The 24,500-nt window shown below is 45.2% G+C and overlaps 1 protein-coding gene across 12 annotated transcripts in view; it reads left to right on the top strand.

Moving 5' to 3' along the window:
- Positions 1-24,500, top strand: part of SPTBN1 (spectrin beta, non-erythrocytic 1) — a 122,903-nt gene that overhangs the window by 9,032 nt on the left and 89,371 nt on the right. For 7 of the 12 annotated variants that reach the window (XM_046938672.1, XM_040696983.2, XM_040696981.2 and 4 more), the window contains exon 2: positions 23,872-24,068. In XM_046938672.1, coding sequence (XP_046794628.1) covers positions 23,921-24,068 — 148 coding nt within the window. In that variant the 5' untranslated portion in view covers positions 23,872-23,920. Of the gene's footprint in view, positions 1-9,896; positions 22,844-23,868; positions 24,069-24,500 lie in introns of those variants that run through there. The other 5 variants (XM_046938670.1, XM_040696987.2, XM_046938669.1 and 2 more) reach the window with 5 other exon arrangements.

Genomic DNA, 24,500 nt, shown 5'->3' with positions numbered 1-24,500 from the left:
ACCTCAGGGGCAATTTGCAGGGCAGTGTACTCATGTTGTTGCTGCGTGCTTTTAACTGAAGAACAGCTGTTTTCATTTCTAACTTATGGTTGTCATCAGCTGCTGAGGAGCCATGGAAGAGCTTTGGGCTTGAAATTAGTTCTTGAGACTATTAAATCAGTGCATGTAGCAGTCTTACCCTTTAAGGTTTTATGCATATTTGATAGAAGCACATCTCCTTTCTACTATTTAATAGCTTGGCTATCACTTCTTGCTCTAAAGAGAGCTAGGAGGGTGCACAAATATGTAAAACAAGGACAAAAAGGATGTTGTATTTTTAATGCTCTATTTTGTGTATTAATCAAAACATTGCCCTTTATCAAAGACTGAAATGATGGTAATGAGTGTTGAAAAATGGTCACTATGCAGGCAACATGACTGCTTTATCAGAGGTGAATTTCCAAATTGCATTTCAAGCATGTTATTAAAGGATTAGATAGATGGGCGATTCACCTTGAGTTAACTGTTCTGAAACTGTGATTACGCTCATAATTTGTATAAACAGCCATTATGCAACTATTACTGTAATAACAAGCCATATTTTGAATTTCCTTTGTGCCTCACAGTGGTTTACATTCTGGTCAGAAGTACTAGCAGTATGAATTTGATAGCTCTTGAGGGAATGTGTGTGTTGTTTCTAAATGTGGTGAGGCCCTGGCACTGCTGCCCAGAGAGCTGCAGGTGCCCCATCCCTGGAGGTGCCCAAAGCCAGGTTGGATGGGCCCTGGGCAGCCTGAGCTGGTGAGGGGCAGACAGCCCATGGCAGGGGTTGGAGATCAATGATCTTTAAGGTCCCTTCCAACGGAAGCCCTTCTGTGACTCCAAATTATAGTTCTTGATGTGTGCATCTGAGGCTTGTGTCCATGCAACTGGCTTGGCAGAGGAGCTCAGGGCCTGGTAAGGAGCATGGTCCAAGTTGCACTCCCTCCCTGTGTGAAACTACGACCACAGAGCTCTCAGCCATGCCAGAGGTAGACATGCACGTTTAACATCACCATGTTTTCTTTGTGCTTTGTGGTGTTTCAGGAGGTCTCTGCCTTTTCTGGGTGGGCAGTGCTCTCAGCAATGAGCTGAGATCCTTTTCTCAAAACAGAAAGTGCCTTAAGTCACCTACGGAGTGGAAAAATACTCAACTGTAGTGAAATAATACCACTCCTTTTTTCCTCTGGATTGACCTTAGTGTGTAGTAGTAGATGGAAGTGTTTTGCATGTTGTTTCCTCCCTTGATTATGTTGATAAAATTACAAAAATCCTCCCATTTTTGTTATTAGGAACAATGCATTCTTATTCTTTCTGAAAATCTTTCTTTCCTGTTTTTGACATTCACTGACTACAGCCTGGAAAATGCTGGTATTTTTCAGAGCAGTGAAGTAATTTTCTGCATTCAAGCTGAAGGGCGCTGCAGCCCAGAACACCTTTGGAAGCACTGGTTGGAAGCTGGGTGTGTGTTGAAACACGTGGAGTCTGGGAGGCTGCAGTGCTTCAAATGGAGTGCCAGCAATTATCCTGATGTTTTCGGCTACATAAATGGGGGTCACAGCAGAACAAAGTATCTGAACCCCCTCTTGGCAGGATTTTGTGCTGACAAAATCTACTGTTTCTCTTCACATCTGCAAAATGCTGTGCTTTTAATACCACTTTCAGAAGGGGTGATCTTACAGGTGGAAACCTAGCATCCAAACTTGTTGCATCCTCTTTCCTTGTTCATGCTAACATACAGCAGCAATAATAGTGTTAGCAGTCTATTCCTGGTTCTGCAGCGCTGATGTTGTATCAGACGCAGTGCACTCAGTCGTGCTGCAGTTTGTGACTCTCGTGGAAGGACTGATGGCCAGTTTCCAGAAGTTACATGCTTGGGGAGATGATGTTACAGGTCTGATCTTAGAAGTCTTTTCTACCCTCAATGATTCTATGTTGTCTCTGTTTTGGGTGACCAGCATCTGTTGTTTGTGTACCTGGGTCTCTTTGGCAATGAAGAATTCTCCTTGAGCTGTTGTACTGAGACATTTCACTCTGTGACCTGAACAAGAGGTTCACATGCTGACAGTCTGAAAACCACGCAGAGCAGCCTTAATGGAAGCTTCAGGAAATAGAGTGGTATTGATTTGAATGCTCAATAGCATAATTAGTATTAGCATTGTGTTTGGCAGCGTGTCGTTTAAAGCTGCGACTTCGGGGGGGGAAATGGGATGGGATGTAAAACTTCTACCTGAGTTACTGGGTGCAGTGGAAGGCTGCAGGCTGGCTGTGCAAAACTGACTGTGTCATGGTCTTCTCTGTGATTGCCTCCCACTGTATTGCAGTCCCGTGATTTTAAGTCATCCTGAAGTCAGTGCATTGCTTAAAATAGGCAGTTCCTTCTGTGATTGCTACTCCGATTCCAGTACTTAAACATTAACCCTTCTCTATAACACTCGAAATAGCTGTGAATAGAGACATTCTTGCATTGGTCTTACCAGGGGAGCTATGTACTCAGAGTATCAAAGGTTCACTCCCAAGGTTGGAGCTATACAGGGCTCAAACCCCCATTTCTTCAAGTCTCACCCACTGTGATTGCTGAACTGATACCACTGATGAGTGGGAGAAGGAAAAAAGCAGAAAATGGATGAAAAGGCAGTGAAGAGTATCTAAAATCAAATGAGGTGGGGGGAAACCAGAAGGGATGCAAGAGAAAAGGGTGATTTAAAATAATAACAACAATAACAGTTTATTCACAAACCTTCATTGTGCCAAGAGGTAGGCAGCAGGCAGCCGTACGGTGCTGGCCATGCAGGATCTGCCTCTCCTCACTGCGGGCTCAGCCCTGTGTGCTATGGCAGGAGGGCTAAGTATTGTAGCAAACCAATAATTGCCTTTTGGGAGGCCACTGACAAGGGTGGGTGCAATCTGAATGCTTGTGCTTGGTAGGAAGATCAAGGGCTTGGCAAGTTCAAATGTGTGCAGCGAGTGCTGCATCACCAACCTACATGCTGTAGGAATGCATGGATGAAAGGTGGGTGTTTAGTTCTTCTTCCCCAGTGGTGTTGTACATCAGTTAATGTGAAATGTAGTAATACAAAATCAATCTCAGCGAAAGCGCTTCCTTAAACTTGCCTAGGTCACCTATTGATGTAAATGGAGCCAACGTTGATGGAACCTGTCTATTTGCATCAGATTTGTATTAGACCTGAGGGATTTAATACTTCTGCCTACGTTTATGCTAAGCAGAAGTACTATCCAAGGCAATGCTGGATAGTAGATGCTACGCACTTGCAGGCTGTGCATTTCCATCAGTATTTGCTGGACCTTCCCAGGCCTGCTGGTGATGGATCATAATGCCTCCTGTGGGGTACCAGCATCACGTTCTCTGCCTGGCATCGTTCATCTGATTCACTTTTATTCAAGTACGCTTTTGTTTCTAAGGGAAGGCATGTAGGGGCAGTTCTCTATAAGCAGTGGTCAGTGTGTGCCCAGGCTGCTGCTGCTGAACGTTTTAAATGATTTATAGAAATGTAGAAGAATCTGAGACAACATAAGGGACCTTAGCTTTAGTGTTTGCTTCTCATTGACAAACATTAACTACTTAGTAATGTGAATCAGATCCTGGGAGGCTTATTTTAGAACCAGCTCCTGTTTCTTGTCTCCTGAGCAGTGATTCAATTATAGGGAAAAGAGCAGTCTAAATAAATGATCGGGCAGTGTACGTGCTCTGTTACCAACGGTCATCCCCATAAACCTCAGGCTTCCTCTGCAAAGGCTTACGAGCAGGTTTGCTGTGCTCAGGATCCCACTGTGTCTAAGCCAAGCCTCCACCTGGGCTTCTGCATGCTGTGCTGAGCCCTGCATCGCTGGGTCCTGCCTTCAGAGCTGTTCTTCTGCTTAGAATAGGCATGTTGACAGAGACACAGGGCTTGGAAGGGACCTGTGGAGATCCTTGAGCTCAACCCGATCCTAAAGCAAGTTCCCTACAGCAGGTTGCACAGGAAAGTGCACAGGCAGGTCTTGAATATCTTTGGAAGCTTTACACTGAGTAACTCATATTTTATGACTGCAACAGAGTTCACTGTTTTAAATAGCTCAAGATAATGACCAGTTTTGTAAAAGTGAGCAAAATCAAAAAATATGTAAATAAAGGTGCTGCTGCTTTTTTTCTGAAGGGGAAGAAACCCAGTTGCTTAGGCTTATGGATGCTCTTGGCAGGTTTAAACTGTCTTCAACTTGCTTATGAACCATCTTTATGAAATTAATAGCAGATTGAAGTGGGAGGAAGGATGGGGAGCTGTGCTGTCTTCGTGAAAGAGAATCTGCCCAGAGATAAGGCTGTAGTTCTTACAGAGCTTCCAAAACATCCCTTGTTTTTGCTGATGCAGAACCTATTTTCTCCTATTCTGTCCATGGATATTTAAAAGCAAGGAATGGATGGGGGTCATTCTGTCTCGGTTAAAATATCTGTGGGTCTCGCCTGAGCCCCATTCTGTCTGCTCTGAGCTGGTGAGCCTTCAAAAAGCCCTGGTGGGGTGGGGGGCTCTGCAAACTCTGTGTAGGGACACAGCTGCTGTAAGTGGCACCACTCGGGTTGATGAAAGGGAGAAGCTGACAGTTGTGCCTTGGGCTCGGAGCATCACAGGCCCAATTCATTTTGATAGGAGCTGTTGGTATCTAATGCCTGTGAAAATGAAGCTCCCAGTGTTACGCTGCAGGTGAGAGAGTTGATCTGGTTTTGAGCCTCGGTACTGTCTGCTTCTCCTCTAATGAGGCACATGGAGAATTACAGGAACTGTTGCTTGGGGGGATAAAAGTGTTGCTTTGATATTTTCTGCTACTTGTGTTGATGAACTATGATGAGAATGATTTTTAACCCATCAGATGAAATGGCTGATTTAATGGCTGTGCCAGCTTTTGTACTTCATGTGCAGCAGCTGTGTGGTTAGTGCTGTCCATCCCCACATTCTGGGTGCAGCAGCTCAGCATGTGCCTGTTGTACTGACAGTGAATGTGGCCTGTGATGTTCATGGTCAGTGCCAGAAATGCTCATTCTAAGGGGTAATGAGCTTCAGGGAAAACAGCCTGTTTTAAATCAGCATCTGTGCTCAGCGTCGCTGCCATTTGTATCCACTCCCAGTGCTAACTCAGGATTGGAATGTCCCCAGAAATGTGAGAGTGATTTTGAGTTCTATTTATTTACTATTTTGTATAGAACATATGAAAATTTTGAATGGTATGAAGTTGCAATGGATGTGAAATCCTTGTAAATACCCAGCACAGCTCTCTTGTGTCTGCGATTTGTGGGTAGTTCAGCCACAGCAAAGTCAAGCAAACACAAATCTCCTTGATACTGGACTGCACCATCTGTCTAATCTATGTGTGTCAGAGATGGCTTGTTTGGGTCTTTTCTTCTACAGCCCGTTCTGGAGAGATTGCATTATAGTTCCTAGGCAATGAATATTTTCCTCTTGATGTTTGTAACTCAGATAACAAACGTGTTTTTCTTGTTAGTTTTGTAACGTGCGTTTGCTAAACAAGAATGCGGTAGTTGGTACAAACCTCTTGTGGTCATGGTTAACCAGGGTGCTTGTGCAGCTCCATCACCTCTTCAGCAGTTGCTGAGGACAATAATAATGTGTAGTAGCTGAATGGAGGGGTGGTACTGCCAGCACTCGTGGGGCAGTGGGCACCACATGTGTAGTGTAGGTTTGTCAGTTCCCGGGGGCTTGTTTCTGTTGATCTGCTGCTAACCTGAGAAGGTTCTGTTCTGTTCATCCAGAACTTGCCTTTGGTTGCTGCAATGTCAGAAACGAGCATATGAATGGATTAGCTGTTTTGTTTCTGTTTGCTTTTAGCAGCTGGTGTGAGCTGTCCCTTCTAAATGCCAGAGGAGTGCAAGTATCACAGTATGACAAAAACCTGCGTTTTGCAGGTAACCTTTTCTTCTGACGTCTTTCCAAGTGCAAAATGATGTGGTGACACAAATCCTTATGGATCACAGAGGATGCCAATGTGGCCACTGTTCTACTGGCAGCTCCTGCCGGGGGAGAGGAAGCTCCAAACCATGCAACGCCATCTCTGTGTGCAGCGAGACCTCACGTGTGGCTGCAGAAGTCCCATCCGGTGGTGTTGAGGGAGGGGTGCTGGGGTGGGTTGGTGCCTTGTGCATCGGCAGGTTGTGTTGACAGCGTCGCACCCTGTGCTGTGTCAGCTCTCTGCAAGGCTCTGCACACTCAGGTCAGTGTGTGCCAGCTCACTGCTGCATCCTGAATTTTCTGTCTGAGACTGCTATTAAAGGCAGCAGAGATACAGCCGGTGTTCATCATTACCCTCTCAAGAAAGCCAGATTACGGAGTTCTTCCTGAGATGCCTGTTTGTCCTTGGCTTCCTTTTCCAATCTAAAAACACTATGTTTTTATGTATTCAGTTCCATTACTGCAGTCTACCTCTCACCTTCTCCTCCTAGCATTGACGGGAAGGTTTTTTTCTCCTTTTTATTTATTTATTTATTAGCTTTGCTTGCATGTGCTTTATGCAGAGAGATTCCTGCTCTCCAGACAGCTGAGCCTGATGCACGATGCCATGCTGGAGGGAGAGCAAACCATTATTCAGAATTAAAATGGCTGAATCACTGCATGGTGAGGCACTGTGTTAAGATGGAGTCGAGCAAGCAGGTCTCTCCACAAATGAGGGGACAATTATGCTGTTGCTGTTGAAGTTCTAAAGCCTCTTTCTGTATGCTGCGTTGTCATCGATGCCATCATGAGTAAGAGTGTTTTATATAAAATCCCACTTCAGAGCTTCATTCTGTCCTGCCCGTGATACCAGGTGCTGTGCAAATGGAAACTAACAGCAGGATCCTTAGGGAAAAGCAGGGTGAAGTAATGCTCAAAGGTCTGCTTTCACCTCTCACTGTTTCACAGCACATATTTTTTAATGGAGAGTATAATAATAAAAAAGCTAGCGTGGTGTAATCCTGAGGCTTATATTAAAGCTTCTTACCAGTGCATCATGCAATTCAAAGCACTCCGTTCATATGTTCCTTTTGAGAGCTGTGCCCACCCAGACGTTTTCTGCTTTTATTATTCCGAATTAGGGTGCTTTAATTACTGGTGACCTGATTTGAATATGGACTTCGCTGATTTCATTTCAAGCATTGATTGCAGTGCACTGGATGGGCCACATTTTCATTCTGTGCCTTTCACAGCTGCTCTCCTCGCTCCAATCTGAGACATCACATCTCTCTTTTCCATGATGCTCAGGGAAAGAGCCTTTATGTGTGTGCTGGGAGAGGAGGGCTTTGCCCACTTTGGAGTCTGGAGTGCATGAGTGCATCCCATTGAGGCCATGCAGTGACAAGGGCAGCCCAGGACCAAGCAAAACTCACTAGGCCTCTGGAAGCCTTACAGCAGAATTGCATCCCACTAGTGAGCTGTTATGCTGCATTTTTTCTAATAAGGAGAGCTGGGCTTCTTCCAAGTGCATGCAAGCTACAATTGTAACAGGAAAACACAGCTGGCTGGGGAGCAGGGAGAGCCAGAACATTTGATCACAAGTAATTGTTCTGCTCGAAAAATGTCAAATGACAGTGGATGTAATTTGGAACAAGTGATAGGGCGACTCTGTGCCATGTTGAGATTTTTTCCAGTGGGAGTAACAGAACTGGTCCCACTGCCTTTTCAGCTGTAGAGCCAGTGGCAGTTCGGAAATCCTTCACAAATGACCTTTCCTGGGGTTTTGTTCTTTTTTCTTTTCTATCCCTTTATTTGGTAAAGCTTTGAAATGGTGTTTTTGCCTTGAAAGTGAAACAAAGCTCAGGATTCCCCTGGAGGAATAATGCTTTTAGAGCTTGAAAAGACCACAGAGGGAGCATTCTGAGCATTCTCCTCCCAAGGCTTGTTTTTCCACCCAAGATGGCTTCTAGAGTGATGTGCAGAAGAAGGGAAAAGCAAGAGGAGAGCTGGAGAGCTGCCAGGCCTTTAAAAAAAAACACTGCAGTAAACAGCAGTTAGGTAGAAAATGATCAGGATGAGCACTTTCTGACTTGCTGTGTGGTTTTTTGGTTGGTTGGGTATTGTTTTCTGGTTGTTTGGGTTTTTTTTTTTTTTTTTTGTCTACAAATCTGCAGGTGTAAGTCTTCAGTATTTGAGAATCTTGGCTTTTACTTTTAAAATAGGAAGAAGGTTGCAGGTAGCACCGTTTATCTGCAAGCTTTCCTTCATGGTCATGTCACCCTGTCGTACTTAAAGGCCCAGAATGAAAAACACCTGCCGTTGTTATTTTCTGAACAATTACTAAACCTGGTTCAGAGCTGCACTTTTGCAAGACAATTCATAAAAATGCATTTGTATTGTCAACCTCTATGCAGTGTCTTGTGTGACAAAATGTTACTGGCTGACTCTTTTACACTTGGACGTGATTGCTTACTGTACAGTGAGCTGTGCTCTGGAATCATTTGCTGCCAGACTCTTTCTTCTGACCAGGTTCTACATCTGCCTGCTGATGCCTTTGGGGTGTAGCATTCAGGATATCTCCATTGGGTATTATTCTTTCTCAGAGTTAGCATTTAGTACATTATTTATGTTTCTCATTTTCATCCCAAAAAGTGGTTTCGTGTTTGTCAAGTCCTTGATAGGTCTTAAGCAAGGAAAACTAGTCTGTGGTTTCTTCTTCAGCCACTCACATCCATCTCAAAGCAGCACGGGGCAGAAGCTGCTTATTATGGCTGAGCAAGCAGCACACATCACAGACTGGTTGTATGTGAACTTTGCTAACATTGATCGTATTATATCTTCTGTCAGTATTCAGGGTGAGTGATTGAAAGTGAAGTGCATCTCTTTCAGTTACCTTCTACCTCAATGGGAGTTGGGTCATACGCTTCCATAACCTAAGGCAACCAAATGCACTGATTTTGTCTAAAGTGCAGGGAAAAGGAGGAGGGTTCCCTGAGCAAGTCCTAAATGCAGGGGAAGTGAATAAAGAAATGAGCTCTATGGTGGAGCCAAGTACTACTGGCTATAATGACCATGTTGTAAAATGGTTGTCCTTGGAAGCAATTGGTCATATTCAAATCTGATGTTAACGAACATCATGCACACAGATACAAGGACAACAAAAACATCCAACCAACCACCGCTGATAAATTCAATGTCATTCTTCTTTGGCACTCCATGTTGGGATTCAGAGTGGGTTCTGGGGGCTCTTTGCATATGTTGAGGGAAGCAGCACTATTTCTCCACAATTTCTGAGCCATTTAGGAAAGCAACAGAAGATTGCACTGCTTACACACTTGAGAAAGAATCAAACAGAACTGAACTGGCTGAGGTTTTGAGGCCATTGGTCCATCTGTTGGAAAGAGTAGAAAGCAGCTTATTGAAAAGTATTCGAGGGATGGAGACAGTGTGTAGTGGAAGTGTTTCCTCACTTCATTTAGTTTTGAAGAAAGAAGATAGAAAGGTGGTCATTTTCTGAAGCAACAAACTTTGGCTTGACCTTCATGGCAGAGCAATTCCTGGTGTGGAATGGAGGAGGTTTTCTGGATTTCTTGTCATTTTTGAACCTTTTTTTTTTTTGACATCTAGATTCTTGGGGGAGCAAAGGAAAGTTGCACAGACAGAGCCAGTCTTCAGGGTCTCTTCTCCATAAGTGACGTAGAGATGGGTGGCAATATGTGGCATTAGGACTTCTGTCACAGCAGCCAGTTGGTGAACAGGGACAAACCCTCTGGTCATCTTCTCTGTTTGTGTAAAGAGAGTTTTTGAAGTTTTCCTTAACCAATAGCATGGTTGCACCTGATGAAGTCAGCGCTGTAGGGAGAAGCAGGAGAAACTATCTCTGTGGACTTTTTTCCCAGCCCTTCAAATTTACCAGGTGTCCTTTTTTTTTTTTTCCAGTGGGAACCAAGAATCTGAATCTGTAATGAGGTTGCAGCCTTCGTGCAGTCTGAGGTGTGTAAGGCACATCACCAGAAAGGGTGAACCCATGTTTCAGGAAGAGGTCATCGGTGACCATGGGAAAGGCGAAGGGAAATGTCACGTTATGGGGCTGTGCCAGCACATTCTTCTTACTGGGCAGCGCTGGGGCAGCAACATCAACCTCTGCCTCTGCTGCTGTGTCAGGCTGAGTTTTTGGGAAATCGGGTAAGAATGGGGTAGTCTGATTGCGTTAGCTGCCAGATAGTGAAAGCAGCAACCAAAATCTTCTTTAAATATGAAGTGACTCTGAAGTGAGTGCTGAAAAGTGAAGATTGTTAACAAGAGGAGACGAATGGAGTTCAGGAGTTACTGGTTTTTGCACGAGGAATTCTAGAATATTCTTCAAGGGTAGGACACATAGTTATATTAGAAACTCAGAATGCAAACAGGTGATGGAAGCGATATGTAAGACGCTGTCTGGTGGGTAGAGCTTATGAGGCTTTAACATCTGTACTCAATTATTTAGCTCCTCTGGACTTTTTTTTTTTTTTTTTTGCTGCAGTACACATTTCTCACTCTGAACTAATAGTACATAATAATAAAACCTTGGGCGTTTGCCAGCGTAAACAGGGCTCTAGCTATCTTCTGGAGTGTTGGTGGAAGTAGAGAGGCAATGCAGCTGTTGGGTTGGGTACATGCCAGCTGGGGATCTATTTCCCAGACAAAAAAAATCTCAAATCAGAGTGAAGTAACAATCAGATATTTTGCATGTCATTGCTTCGTGCTGCTTTTTCTTCAGCATTGGTGGCTGCTCTGTGTTGTGAATCGGGGTTTGTAGGCAGGGATGGTGCTTTGCGTGTGGTAACGACTTGAAAGCGAATGATTGCAGAAGAAATACAATGTTTTTGCTTTTGATATTTCCTGAGTACTTCAGGGGATGGGGGTTAGTGTGAGAGTACTGTGTAGCATAGCATTGTTTCCCTGTGAGGTCAGCAGGAGGGACCACAAAGCTCTCCAGCACTACGATGATGTTATTTTTTTCTGTTGTTGCCCAGCGTTTTCCATCCCCTGGGTGCACAAAGCCAGCACAGCCTCGGTGTGCGCATGACGTGGTGCTTGCATTGCCAGAAGCCTTTATAACAAAGCCCCAATAACAATGATTAGACATCTTGAAACTGCAGAATGTCGCTGTTGTGCTGTGTGTTCCTGCTCTCCTTTGGGCATTCGGAGCTCTGCAGTGGCCCCAAGAGGAGTACCCCTGGCTCCAGGCACCTGTCAGAGCCCAGCTTCTGGTCTGCTGCTTTTTACAGTTATTTATTACACTCTCCTTGCACTGGTTGTAAGTAGTGGTACTGCCTTGAGGTTTTGGGGAAGTGTGTAGTAGTTCTATCAAAGCAGCAGACACAGTGTGGGTGTTACAGGACTGCCAGCCCTTTGCACAGGGTGCCTGGTGCACAAGCGTGCAAGGCAGAGCTCTGTCAGCCACCTGTCACCAGCAACCTGGAAGGAGTCATCGCTGAATCATAGAAAATGATAAATGTCTCTGTCTGATATGAAACAACATATGGGGACCGGCTCTGCCCTCCTCAAAAAGGCAAACAGAACAAAAACCCTTATCCGAAGCTGAAACATCAAAGAACCAAAATAACGACCTAAGCTATTTAAGATATAACTTTTCTGGGCCATTACTCCACATCCATCTTATTTCCCAGGGTTTTAAATTCTGGCCTGCATGCTTTTTCCTCCCAGGATACATCTCAAATTGTTTGGTCACAAATGCCCCGAATAACAAATTGACTTAATTTAGATGGCATTAAAGCTCTTTAACCCATTTCAAAGGGCAGGGATGCACTGGAGACCTCCAGGCATGCATTTCAATTAAGGCGGTAAGGATATATATTTCTTTTCCTTGCCTGAAAACGCCTGACAATTTTATCTGTGCATCAGATGAAAGTTGAGGGGGAAAGGTTTCTGTTAGTCTTGTTGGGAGTTGGCCAGAAAAATGTGAAGAATGTAGAAAGGAATTAACAGCTGGTGTCCATTTAAAACTTCAGAGAGGGCAAAGAGGCAGAACGCTTGGCTTTACCTGCTGTCTTCCTCTGGTTTGTGCCCGCGTGCTCCTTGAAGGTCAGTCGAGAAGTGAAGTGCGCTGTGTGCATCTGGAGGCCTTAATTCTTCTGCCCAGGGGTGAAAGAGGGAGTGAGGTGCTTTGCTTCCCCCCTTTGGGAACCAGCACTTTGAGCTACATGTGGTTAACTCCAATGACAAATGTTGTTGGCCTGGGAGGAAACAGTACCTTCCACTATGTAACCTGTTGCTTGACTTGGGGGGCTACTGCCATTTTTCCCTTCTACCGGAGAAGGATCATTCAGCAAATAGCTTTCAGCGGTGTTTCTGCTTTTGCACAGACAAAATGCAAAGAGGACCTTGACTCAAAAGGGATATGACTGCAGAGCTTTGAAATGGAGTCCTGTGCTCAGTGCTGCAACAGCTGCGGGTGCTGGGCTGTGCTGGCTGGGCTTTGTGCACAACAGCATGCTGCCTCTGGTGTGGAGACACAGTCGGCCTGGCCTGCTCTCTCTGCGGCTCAACCCAAGGGCTCCTGTCTTCCCAGCACCATGCTGCAGAAAACTGTTTTTCCAAACAATGCTTTGGTGTTTAAAGAAGTGTTGGCATGCTGGAAGCTACACTGAGTGCTGTCTGTTGTAATCTCACCCAAATAAAAATTGTCCCATTTCCTCAGTGGTTCTGGATTTACTTTCACTAGAGAACGAGAAGCTGGGACCCACGTGGTCCCTGTAAACAGGCTCCAGTATGGTGCTGGCCCTGGCCAGTGGGAGGCAAAGATTTCTGTGACCTTGGCTGTGACTTGGGTTTCAACATCTGAACAAAATGCTCCTGCTGGAGCTGCCTTTGAGCCTCCTCTGCGACCACCATGCTGCCTGAAACTGGATTCTTTACTAGGCCAGTCCTTCATCCAGACCCTGGGGTGATGAACAAAGCTTCATCTCTGGTTAAAGCAGAGCCAGCAGAACTAGGGAGGTGTCGGAAGTGGGATCAAGTGCCATGAGGTGGCCAGGCAGAAGTCACCATGGGACAGCACCAGCTGCACCATGGTGATGCCAAGTCTCCTCTCAATAAGAGACTCGGGGTATTGGACTTGGGGTTGTCCCTCCGTGAGTTGCTCCTGGAGCTTAGCGTGCTGCTGAAACCAGCTGTTGTTCCAACTTCATTGCCTGCTGTTGCCCTATGAAAAACATTAGCAAATCTTTCCTGTCCCAGAATCTGATTTTTGTTGTTGCTATTTGTTTATTTGGTTTCTGCTAATTCAAAACCTGCTCACTGTGGAGCAGGTTATTTCTTCCAGGCTGGCCCTTTAAATTGCTTCCATGCTCTGCCTGTCCGGCTGTGAAATATCTCAAATAAACAAAGTCCAGAACAAAAGCCTACGCAACAAAACATCCTCTTCTCCCTAGGCGTCTCCCTGGGTGTGGTTTCCCAGTGCTGCTCTGCAGTTGAGAGACAGAGCCAGAAGAGCTCCATCTCATTCTTCCTGTCCTGGAAGCTTTCAGCAGCAGTCCCTTGCCCAGCCTCTCCTAGGAAGCAGGAGGCAGCTTGGATTTCTCCCCCTTGGCTGAGAGCGATGGAACCTTTACCTGCCCTAAGATAAATGGCTCCAACCCAGGGGGTATGTCTAGGTATACAGCAGCATATCCTGAGGTTGCTGCCCATTTTTGTGTCCTTCCCTTTGTGTGTTTGGCTTCCTGTGGCTCAGGTGGGTGTCAAATCCTCCCCGGGGGATGCAAGCAGGCAGCGATCCCAGGATTCCTATACATCTATGGGCTGAACATACAATGCTTGTGCTGGGCTGTGCGTTATGCCCTACTGCTCCCTGGACATACATCCAAATCTACAGCACCATAATCTGGTACTAATTTTTGTTTTTTCTCCAGTTTAATGGAATCATTGTACCCCATCATACTCTCATTTTATTCTTGTTCCTGAGACATGTCTCAGTGCTTAAAGAGCTATTTTGATCATAAAACAGTTTTTTGCTGTCCCCCTTTTTTGTTCTATGCATCTTAGCTACAGAATGTTCCAGTAGCTGGGCAGCAGCACTGGAAAATCACATTTTACCTTCTCTCTACAGGCACTCCTTGGTCTGCGCTCCTGACCTACAGTCCCCAAGTCAGCTATGCACATTTATTAACTGTCAAAGAAGTTGGAAGATATATCAGTAACAGAGTTAGGATGGGTGGGGTGGAGAACTGGAGAGGAAGAATAGAAGTGCGAGAGAGACAGCAGTTGGCAGGCTGAATCCTCAGGGCTGTTTACTTGGCAGCCCTCCCCCTGTAAGGAGGTCAGAGCCATCTCAGGTTGCAGAAAGAGGAATTTGCTCATGGATGTCATCGCGCTGATTATTGCAGCCAGCTTCTGATTAGCTCTTGCGTTCACACATTCCAAAGGTAGGCTTAGTTGTCCTCTTATTGCAGACCTCTTATTAGCAATGAATGCAATTCCTAGGCATTGCTTCTACATCAGACCCTCTTGGTAGGAGCAAGAGTTGAGGCAGACACTTCCAATTCTAGCTTTATGTTTTGGACACATTGCACAACATCTCCAGTCCTTCTTCCCTGCCCAGAAACTTGACTGTTGCTTTCTTCAGTTGAGTTAATATAACAGATACAAAGTTGTAACTGCTGGGCACATATTCAGTCATCATTAGTTGAATGATCAAGTGACTTGGCTTTATGTTTTTCCCTAAGACTATTAGATTGCAGGCTAAACTTTAGATTGCAGGCTAGCCAGACCCTTGAGCCACGCTGTTGCCATGATGCTGGTCAGCAGCCTGGGTGGCTGGATACCACCTGGCACTGCCACTTTGCTGGAACACTGGGTCTGGAGAGCTGTCAAAACAAACAGTGATGTAGCTGAGGGCATTCAGGTTGTCTGGGGCTGCCTGCCAAGTTAGGGTCATGGCTGGGGTCAAAATGTGAAGGTTTATCCACTGTTCTCCATTCACAGATGGTGATGCCTTCATCCAAAGAAGAACCACCAGTCTGACAGGCTTCAGGAAGTGAGAGTGTCATCTTTCGTGTGTGGGCTTTTTTATTTTTATTTTTTTCTGACACAGAAGTGTCTTCCAAAGGTCAGGGCTCTGTTTCTTGTAAGCTCTGAGTCATGAGAGGGTAGAGACCAGAAGATGGGAGACTCCTTTCTGAGGGCAGCAGTTTTTTCAGTGGAACTCTAGTCTGGACAAACATTTGAAAATACTAAACAGAACTCTGTTCAGTTTCAGTGAACAAAAAGGTAAATATCACAGTAGCCAATTGCCCTATATATTTACATTCTTTTGACGAAGGTCAACCCACAGATAGCTCTAGAGCATACTAAATATTGTCCTTTAAAGCCTATGACTTTGCAGCTTAGTGAGTAGAAGGAAGTTTCTTTGGAAGCTTCTTAACAGTGTTGCAACGTTAGCTTTCATTTCTGCCAAATGGTGAGGCAAGATGTTCTGGGCTCCCTTCACCAGATTAAAGATCCAGCAGGATCGTGCACAAATATTTTCCATTGAGTTCTTCAGAGGTGTTTGAAAAATGCATCTTTGCTCTGCTTCGTGATGAGGATGGGGGTCCTTCATGATGATGAGGATGGAGAAGGGGCAAATGCAGTGGCCTTTAACAAAATCACGAGACTGTTCAAAATCTGAATGCTCCTTTGAAATAAGGTCCCATCTCTGTGCCCTGTCTCTGTAGGGATCCGTTCATTAATATAAAGACAACAGATTTCAGAGTATATTTTTTGCTTTCGTGCCCCATCCGTTGTCGCTGTGAAACAACTGAATTATGCTTAAGCTGAAGTGGGTATCAGAATAAACATTATCTGGGCAGCTGGAGTCTACATAGTAAATGGCTTTCTTTACTTTCCAGAATGGACTGAGCTGAGCTGGAGCCTTTCTGACTTCAGCCTCCATTGATTTCGTCTAGTTGACTGCATTCTCCTTACAAACACGAGTATGGTATATATAATGAATGTGTCATTAATCCAGGCTGCTCCCTTTAACGCTGTTAACTGACTGCCATCAGTAGGCTTAACTATGTGAGCTGTACCAGTGGTAGCGGCTGACCTGCTGACAATCATGTGGGCATGCCAGCTGGGAGTTACCAGTAACCCCACAGGTCAGTGCCCACAGGTGCACAAACACATGCTGCTTGTGCTGTACAGCCTTCACAACTCCAGGGACACCATTCCAGTCACCGTACAGAATACAGTCCCTATTTCTATTTGTTGTTCATTTCTCAGTTTCAAAGGGATCAGCTGTATCTGCTTTTGGACTATCAACGACCAGAACAAGTGTGCAAAGTTAGGCTAACAGATTCAGCAGATTTGTTTAAAATGTGTAAGCTTGGCTTTTATTTCATATTTTCATTGAGCCTAGGTTTTTTAAAAGGTACCTTCTGAGCATATGGTATCTGGCCAGCTTATCTTACACTGCAATACACTATTTTCTCAAAACAGAAGTGAGAAGCTACTGCCTGGGATAGCCAAGATGACCAACAACAATAGGTGCAGGAGTGGAGCAGGGAGAAACTGTGGTGTAGAATTGGTAAGCTGATCCCCCAGGATTTTTTTCCAGCTAAGTCATTTGCATGGAAGAAGGGTGCTCCGGATAGCTGATAACAGGCTGCCTTTAGCTAGCTTAAGAAACACTCTAAAGAAGATGCTGAAAGTGATTTTTAAAGAGGCAGGTGTTGGTTTAGGACTGCACAGATTGAAATCTGGGGATTTCTTTTTTGACTTCATTATGAGCAGACAGCAGGATGGCAGTTTTAGAAAGTGTCCCGTTGATATTTCGTGAGTCAGTTTTGGATGTCAAGTCGCGTTTCTTTTGGCCACATTGTGTGTTAAATTGGTTTCTCAGATGGAGTGATGGTGTGTGTAACCCATGGGCATCGCCTGAGCAGCCACAGGCTAGCCTTAGCTAAATTACATACCCTCTTAGAGAATGACTCACTGGCATTTGGTTATGGCTTGATTCGTAGTGGCAGTGTTCAAAGAAAACAGTATGTCCATGAAGTAAGAGGTGGAGCACACTGTGTTTGCTTGAAAACTGAATAAGGATGTTGTATTCCTTAAGACTTGGACTAGCGTTCATGTTATATGGAGTTTTATTTACACAGTCCTGATACGAGTTATGTACCTCCATGTGCAACTCGATGCAAACCACCGTCCTGTGTGTGTATCTCTGTACATTTTCCTTTCTGCAGAGGTGGAAGATGGCTGGCTACAAGTGTGCCGGTTATCAGAGCCTTCCCTGCTGCCTGCCCCCAGCAGCCTGACAAGCTGCTCTACTTCTGCATTCCTCAGGTGATGAGGGGAAGAGGAAGGGCAGGGATTTGGTGCTTACCCCACCCTTAAGTGCTATGTGTGGCAATGCTCTGTATGGCCTGATTTTGCACTCCTCTTTACTAACTGCTTTCAAAAAACCTCGCTCTCTACCTGTAAGGCCTCAGTTTTCTGTTTGGGGACAATTAATATCAATTAGAATATTCTGGAGTCTTCAGGAAAAACTGCTGAAATCCAGGTTTGCTGGGTAGTGGATGAGGAACTGGATGAAGTTGTGTAGCCTAGAATGTGGAGAGAATCAGACTGGAAAATTGCAGTGGTTCATGCCTGAATTGAAAGTTTTCAAATACACATTTGGTTTTGGTCTATCAAATAAGTTTTGTTCTATGCTGGGTTGTGAGTGCTGCATTTCCTGAAGCATTTGACATCTCTGTTCTGTGTGCTATACGTATGGGTCACAGGTGCCTCTGAAAACACCAGGGCTTCTGGTACACAGTGAGCTGTATTTTTGTTTACAGGAGCAGTGTGAACACTTCTTGAAGTTGTTTTGGTGCTTAAGTGATGAGTCCCATTCTCCCAGCTAGAATGTTGCATCCTGGGGACTTCAGAAGAAAACTGAGAGCTTGCAAAACTCCGAGCTCCCGTCTGCTGGCTTTCAGATGACGGGTTATTTGAGATGTGGGAAGTAGACCTTGCAGCGTGAAGGACAGGCTGCATGATTTTAATGACCTTTTCCCACTTTTCCAACCTGCATTGGCAGCAGAGTCTTCATTCTTGCTTTGTTTGTGCATTCCTGAAGTGTCTGTGCCCTACACACTGATTGTGGCATTTGACTCCCCAGTAGCACAGCCTGTCCACCCTTTTCCTGTGACCTTTCAAGGGACTTTCAGCTCTCATCCCCCGCATCCCAGAGCACGCAGGGCCAGAGGAGTCTGCACCAGTGAGAGGGTTGACTCATAGCAAACAGGAAAGCAGAGACATCATTCGTAAAGTGCTTTTGGGCCAGAAACTGCAGAAACACTGTGGTTCTGTTTGTCAAAAAAAAAAAAAAAAAAGATGAGATCAGGATCCAGACCCTGTATGTGAGAGAGGATGTTGTAGGTCAGGGGAATTAAAGCCTTACCATTGTAGCACCTTCATTGTTTTACAGCTGGATTAGCAGTTGAAACAAGAAGCCCAAATGTCAGCATTTGTGTTGTTAAACCACACTGTAAGGATGAGGTCTCTCTCCCTCGTGTACCACAGCTCACGTAACACCAAGCAGTTGTCTCAGGGCTGAGCATGAGGACAGGATGGGAGTCAGCTCCTTCGGATGTCAGATTAAGGAACGAGTGGAATGGAGGCATGTGCTTTCCAGTCCTTCTGAAGTTTACATTAAAAACTCTTCTAGTTTCATTGTTTGGTAGAGTTCTAATTTCTATTTTTTTTTTTAATACTTGCAGGATTTTCGTTGTGGGGGTGTTTGAACTTGTATGTAATTTTGCACACAGATAGGAGCTTCTCCTAACGTGTTTCTACTGAGTTGAGTAGTCCAGTTCTCCTTTCTGTGGAAGTTAAGAATCTTACCCTGATGAGGAGACAAGATGTATCTGGATTCTGGAAACTTGGAAGGATTTCCAGATCTTCTAGTTCAAATATGAGATTCAAAACGACATGTTAGAAATATTTGCTGTCTATTGAGCTGCTGTTAGGAGAAAGCTGAATATTACTCAGAATGGACATGAAGTCTAGTTACATCTTAACTAGATTTTCTTCCTTTTTATAATAATAATAATAATAAGTACTCCAAGTGAATTTGTTGTTTAAGAGCTGGATTAGTTGCCCTGGTGTGAGTCACCAGTAGGAGAAAGGCAGTACAGGCTGGGGCTGGAAGCATCTGGAGGTGGAAGACCTGTAAAAGGGGTAATCAAATTAATTTCTGTGCTTGTCCAGCCTTGGTTTTCAAAAAGTCCTACCAGAAAGAAGGAAGCTGGTGATCTTGGTGTCTTCAGTTTACATACCTGGTTTACAGAAAATGGGGATAAACCATTGTCGTTTTTTACAGAAGTTGCTCTCATAGCCCCACGTGGCCTAGTAACCTCAAGATGCAAGTGTCCACGTCCCTTTTTCAGCCCTTTCAGCCATTCAGTCACATGCATTTTGTCTTCACTGTCAGGGAAACTGCAGTAGGTTGAACTGTGAGTTAGCCAAGGGATACACTACTTACATAAGTAATGAGACCATTTGGGATCACTGCTCAAAATACATTTTGTGTAACCACAACATCATGAAACCTCCTGACAATCTGTGAGGTAGTAAGGGTAACGTGAAACTAACAGCAGCTTAGAACGTTCAACAGGAGAATAGTAACTCTTGAAGGAGTAATGTTTACTTTAAAGATAAATGCAACTGTTAAGAAATAATTCCAGATGTGTGGTTATGGCAGAATCTTAGTGATTAGTCTTCTATTAGCCCATATAGTGGATTACATTATTTCATTTGAAAGTAGCCAATGAATTTTTTTAAAATGAATTCATTCTTCAGATGGTCTGAATAAAACTATTTATTTTCTATTATCTGAGAAACAAGCAGAGCAGAATCTGGTTTACTTATGAAAGTAAATACAAAAGGTCTGACCCTTGGCTATTGCCTTTGAAAACTATCTGAGAAAAAGCTTTTCGTGGTAACTGGTTCTTTCTTGAAGTCATTTATTCTTTTTTGAAGATAACGCCGACCCCTCCACTCCCAAATTATGCAATCTATTTTAAGGGATGCTTTGAAATCAAATGGTTTCATCTCTTTACTCTCATAAGATCTTCTGGTTTTGTGTCAGCTCAGCAGAAGGCAATAGTGTGTTACAGTTCAACAATGAAGACAGAAGACTTCAGTTACAAAATCTTTTTGCATCATGACAGGTCTGTGCTGAGTGCTTTGGGGACTGGAGCAATTGCATGCTCCTTATTAGTTCACTTATCCTTGTAATTGCTTGCTAAAGTTTCCAAGGCCTTGATGCATACAGTGTGGTCACATAGGTTTAGGAGTACATGGACTAGGTGAGAAATCTCAGTGGATATTTTCTGCTTTTATGCCCTATGTGGAGGCTGCTTAAAGCGTCTGCCTGAATTGTAATGAAGTTGGGACCAGCCATTTCTGGAATGTCTTGTTACCAGTATGCTTGTTGTCTTCGGATTCTGAGAGTGGGTTGGTTTGGAGTCTTCCCTATTAAGACTGCTCAGGATGTTGAGAGCTGAAAGTCATGTTACATTTGTTCTCCATAAAAAACACTGTTCCTTTAATAGGTTGGTATTCCAACTTAAAGCCAGGCTGGGATGTTTAAATTACAGAAGTTGTTTTCCTGCTGGAGTGCAGGCTTTCTTCTGTCCATGTGCTTCCTGCCTGCACTATGTATTCCATACGGATTTCCTATGAGGGTGCTAGTAGGCACTTTGCACATGAGTGGAGAGTGCTGCAGTAAGCTAATGGTAAACAATGCAGCCCTTCTTGCTTTGTGCTGACTGGTCTCTGTTGAGATCATCAGGCAGTGGAAGTGCAACCAAATAAATTACAGCGGTTCAGTGCAAGTAACATGTCAGGCTTAAAAAATGTGTGGATGCATATGAGTAATACATATATATGTTACATGGGCATAACTTTTTCACCATATGTCTTTCAAGTGCAGAGCTAGTTTTGTGGTGTCAGATCGCAGTTGAGGTTATTAATAGTGAATGTGGCTTCATCAGGAACTCCAGAAAAAAAGTTTTTCCCTGTAGGGGAGCTGCAGACAGTGGTGGTGTTTCCATCTGTCAAATAGGGCCATCCATAACTTAAAAACAAAACTTGGTATTTCAGCTGAGCCCAACTGCAGGAGTTGCAGTTCAGCAGTGAGCAGTGCGCAGGTTTCTGCCACAGCTTGTGTTTGGCTCCTAACGCTGCTCCCTGCAGTACTGGGCCTTGGGCTGGACCACAGCTGCTGCAGGACTCCTAAGAGGAATGGTTTTCAGCAGGAACTGAGGGCTGTGGTGGCACGTTATGTACTTGGCTTTACTTTGGAAGAATGCCTGGTGGTTTATTTCATTTAGAATTCAGTTGTGGTATCATCCTCTCATCACTGAAGGGAAGGGCTTTGCTGCAAGGTACTTATTTTTATCAGTGCACTGCATGTCTTCTACACCTTCTTGCTGTGGCTGTTTGTTCAGTTGGCATCCGAGAGAAGAGAGCTTGGGTCAGCTAGTGGAAACAGATATTACTTTTAATGTAACAGCTTTACAGGACCAGCACAAAAATGCAAGTTTTCTATCCCTATAGGTGTGGGCAACAGGCCCGTTTCATGCTCAGTTTACCTTTATTAAGTTGGAAGGGACCCCTAAAGGCCATCCGTTCCAACTCCTCTGCACTGGACATGGACATCCACAGCTCCATCAGTGCTCAGAGCCCCCTCCAGCCTGACCTTGTCTGTCTGCAGGGATGGGGCATCTTCACCTCTCTTTGCAACCTGTGCCACTGCCTTTACTTGTGCCAGGGCCTTATTATCAAAAATGTCTTCCTTATATCCAATGTAAATCTCCCCTCTTGTAGTTATAAACCATTTCCCCATGTCCTATCGTGCAAATCCCTCTAAAGAGTCCGTCCCCTTCCTTCTTACAGCCCCCTCAGATACTGAAGGCTGCTCTCAGGTTTCCCTGAGCCTTCCCTTCTCCAGGCTGCCCAGCCCAGCTCTCAGCCTGTCAATGGCTTGCAGCATCTCTATTGAACTAGCACGCGGCTGCACCCAGTCTTTAGGGCCACTGCTTTTATTATTATGGTTTGAGCCGCTGCTTTTTCAGGGCACATCGCCTCCTCTGTCGAGTGATTATGGATGCAGACAGTTGGAAAGGTTGGGTCTGGTGCTGTGTAACAGCCTGACTCTGCTCGTTGTTTATAGCAGGGTTACTGCATGGGTTTAATTGGAATTAACCCTGATTTCTGCCTGCGTGCAGGAATCAGTGGGAGGCTTTTGTCCAAACTGGAGGCCGGATCAGGATCAGCGCGCGAGTGCTGTGCAGAAACACGTCTGGTACTGGTGGGCCTAATCCTGTCCCCTTTCTTCGCTCCATCCCTTTGTTTACGAGCGGCGGCCCAATCCCGTCAGAGCCGTTCAGCCCACCAAGAGCCCTCGGTCACAGCTCCTGCTGGAATGTGCAGGGCCGGCAGGGGGCAGCACGTCGCCGCCTCCTCGGGCCGCCGCCCATGGCTCCACGCCCGCCTTGCGGGGCCTCCGCAGCGAGCTCGGGCCGCCGCCACCTGCTGCCGCCGGGCACGCAGGGGTGAGCGGGACGGGGAGAGCCGCAGCGGTCCGCCATGGTGATGGCGCTGCGCGGGAAGCGCGAGGCCTGGCTCTGCGCTGAGGTGAAAGGTGCGGCGTTGGTGGAGTTCCGTGCCGTGACACGCTGTCTGCTCGGTTATTTTAAACATGGCAGGGGCAACGGCGGGAGTGAGAGCAGAAGGAAATAAACAGCTTAGCAGCCATTTATAGCATCCCTCCTCTTCCCCTAGAGGAGGTGTTAGGCTGTCTTATACCTGCACTGCGGATGAGTACGTGCAGATGCCAGTCAGAAAGCAGTGTGAGTGTGCTAGCATGTCCCGCCGTGTGGAGGAGCCTCGTGTGGAGCTGTGCCTAGTCAGGGGGGTCAGAGCCATGCTTTGTGTGTGATGGGCTGCCTGAGGTTGGGCATGCATTCTCAGGAGCAGACACACAGTCAGCATGTGTGCAAGAAATGTTGCGTCAGGTCTGTGTTAAAAGGCTTCTGCTGGTCAAATGCTTATGCAGCTTCTACCTACAGTGACCTGAAAGGAGGCTGTGTGAGGTGGGATCAGCCTCTGCTCCCAGGGAACAGCCATAGGACGAGAGGGAATGGCCTGATTTTGTGCCAGAGGAGGTTCAGGTTGGCTGTTAGGAACAATTCCTTCTCCCAAAGAGTGGTGAGGCAGTGGCACAGCTGCCCAGGGAGTGGTGGGGTCACCTTCCCTGGAGGTGTCCCAGAGCCATGGGGATGTGGCACTGTGAGACGTGGGCAGTGGGTGGGCTGGGTGATGATGATCCCAGTGGATTTTTCCACCTTTATGATTCTGTGATTCTTAAGCATTTAGATTTTTTTTTTCATCAGAATTTTCACCGTTTTGTAAAAGCATTGAGCTTTTCTTTGCACTTCAGGATATTTTTAGCTGACTTGCCTGTGTGACCATATGTTTCAGCCAATAGTCACGGATCTATAAAAGAGACAGGCTGCTCTTGAAAATAGCGATCGTGGAAGTGTCTTACTGCACCATTTCATGTGTGTTCTGCTTCCATTGTGTGGAGTCCAACATGACAGTTCTGCAAATGTCTATGCATAGAATCACAGAATTGCTGGAAGGGACCCTTAAAGGCCAACTGGTCCAACTCCCCTGCAATGATCAGGGACACCTACAACTCCTTCAGGTGCTCAGAGTCCCATCCAGCCCAATTTTGAGTGTTTCCAAGGATGGGGCCTGCACAGCATCTCTTCAGTCTCTTGAAGTTTTGCTTTCATCAATAAGCTTGAGCATTACTACTTACTTCCAGCGTATGTTGTCTAAACCCATCACACTATCATGTACTTTTCTTTTACAGAGGATTTTAAGAAGAATCTGATGCTGAGAATAGATTAAGAAGACTCAGGATGACGACAACAGTGGCGACAGATTATGACAACATTGAAATCCAGCAGCAGTACAGTGATGTCAACAACCGCTGGGATGTCGATGACTGGGACAATGAAAATAGTTCTGCTCGACTGTTTGAACGATCTCGCATCAAGGCCCTAGCTGGTAAGTACTCATCACATAGGCAAAACTCTGATATACTGTGTGCAAATGGTAGTATGGGATAGTCTGTCTTCAGTGCCTGCGCCCTGTTGGTAAACCAGAGCTGAAATTTTCCTGAGGACAAGTGCAATTTGACTGAAGGGTTTTTGATATTCCTTCCGTTGACATCAGTGGGACGTAATGGTCTTATATTGCTTTCCAGGATGTGCTCATGTATGATGTCTCATTAAAAAAAAAAAAAAAAAAAAAAGTACTCTAGAAATCTTGTTTAATCTGTTCCTGAAACTACTCTGCTAGATTTTGCCGGCTGGTAAGTGCAGTATATGTACTTGAAAGTATGACATTTCCAGTATTCTCTGAAGTTTTGCATAGGTAGCCATCTGTTTTTATCCTGAATGGGCACTTCAGAGAAGGTGTTGACGTTCTTTCAGTCAC

The sequence above is a fragment of the Gallus gallus genome, chromosome 3 (genome assembly GCF_016699485.2).
Source record: "Gallus gallus isolate bGalGal1 chromosome 3, bGalGal1.mat.broiler.GRCg7b, whole genome shotgun sequence".
Lineage (NCBI taxonomy): Eukaryota > Metazoa > Chordata > Aves > Galliformes > Phasianidae > Gallus > Gallus gallus.
Note: the sequence above shows the minus strand (reverse complement) of the source record. Positions and strands in the feature narration are given on the sequence as shown.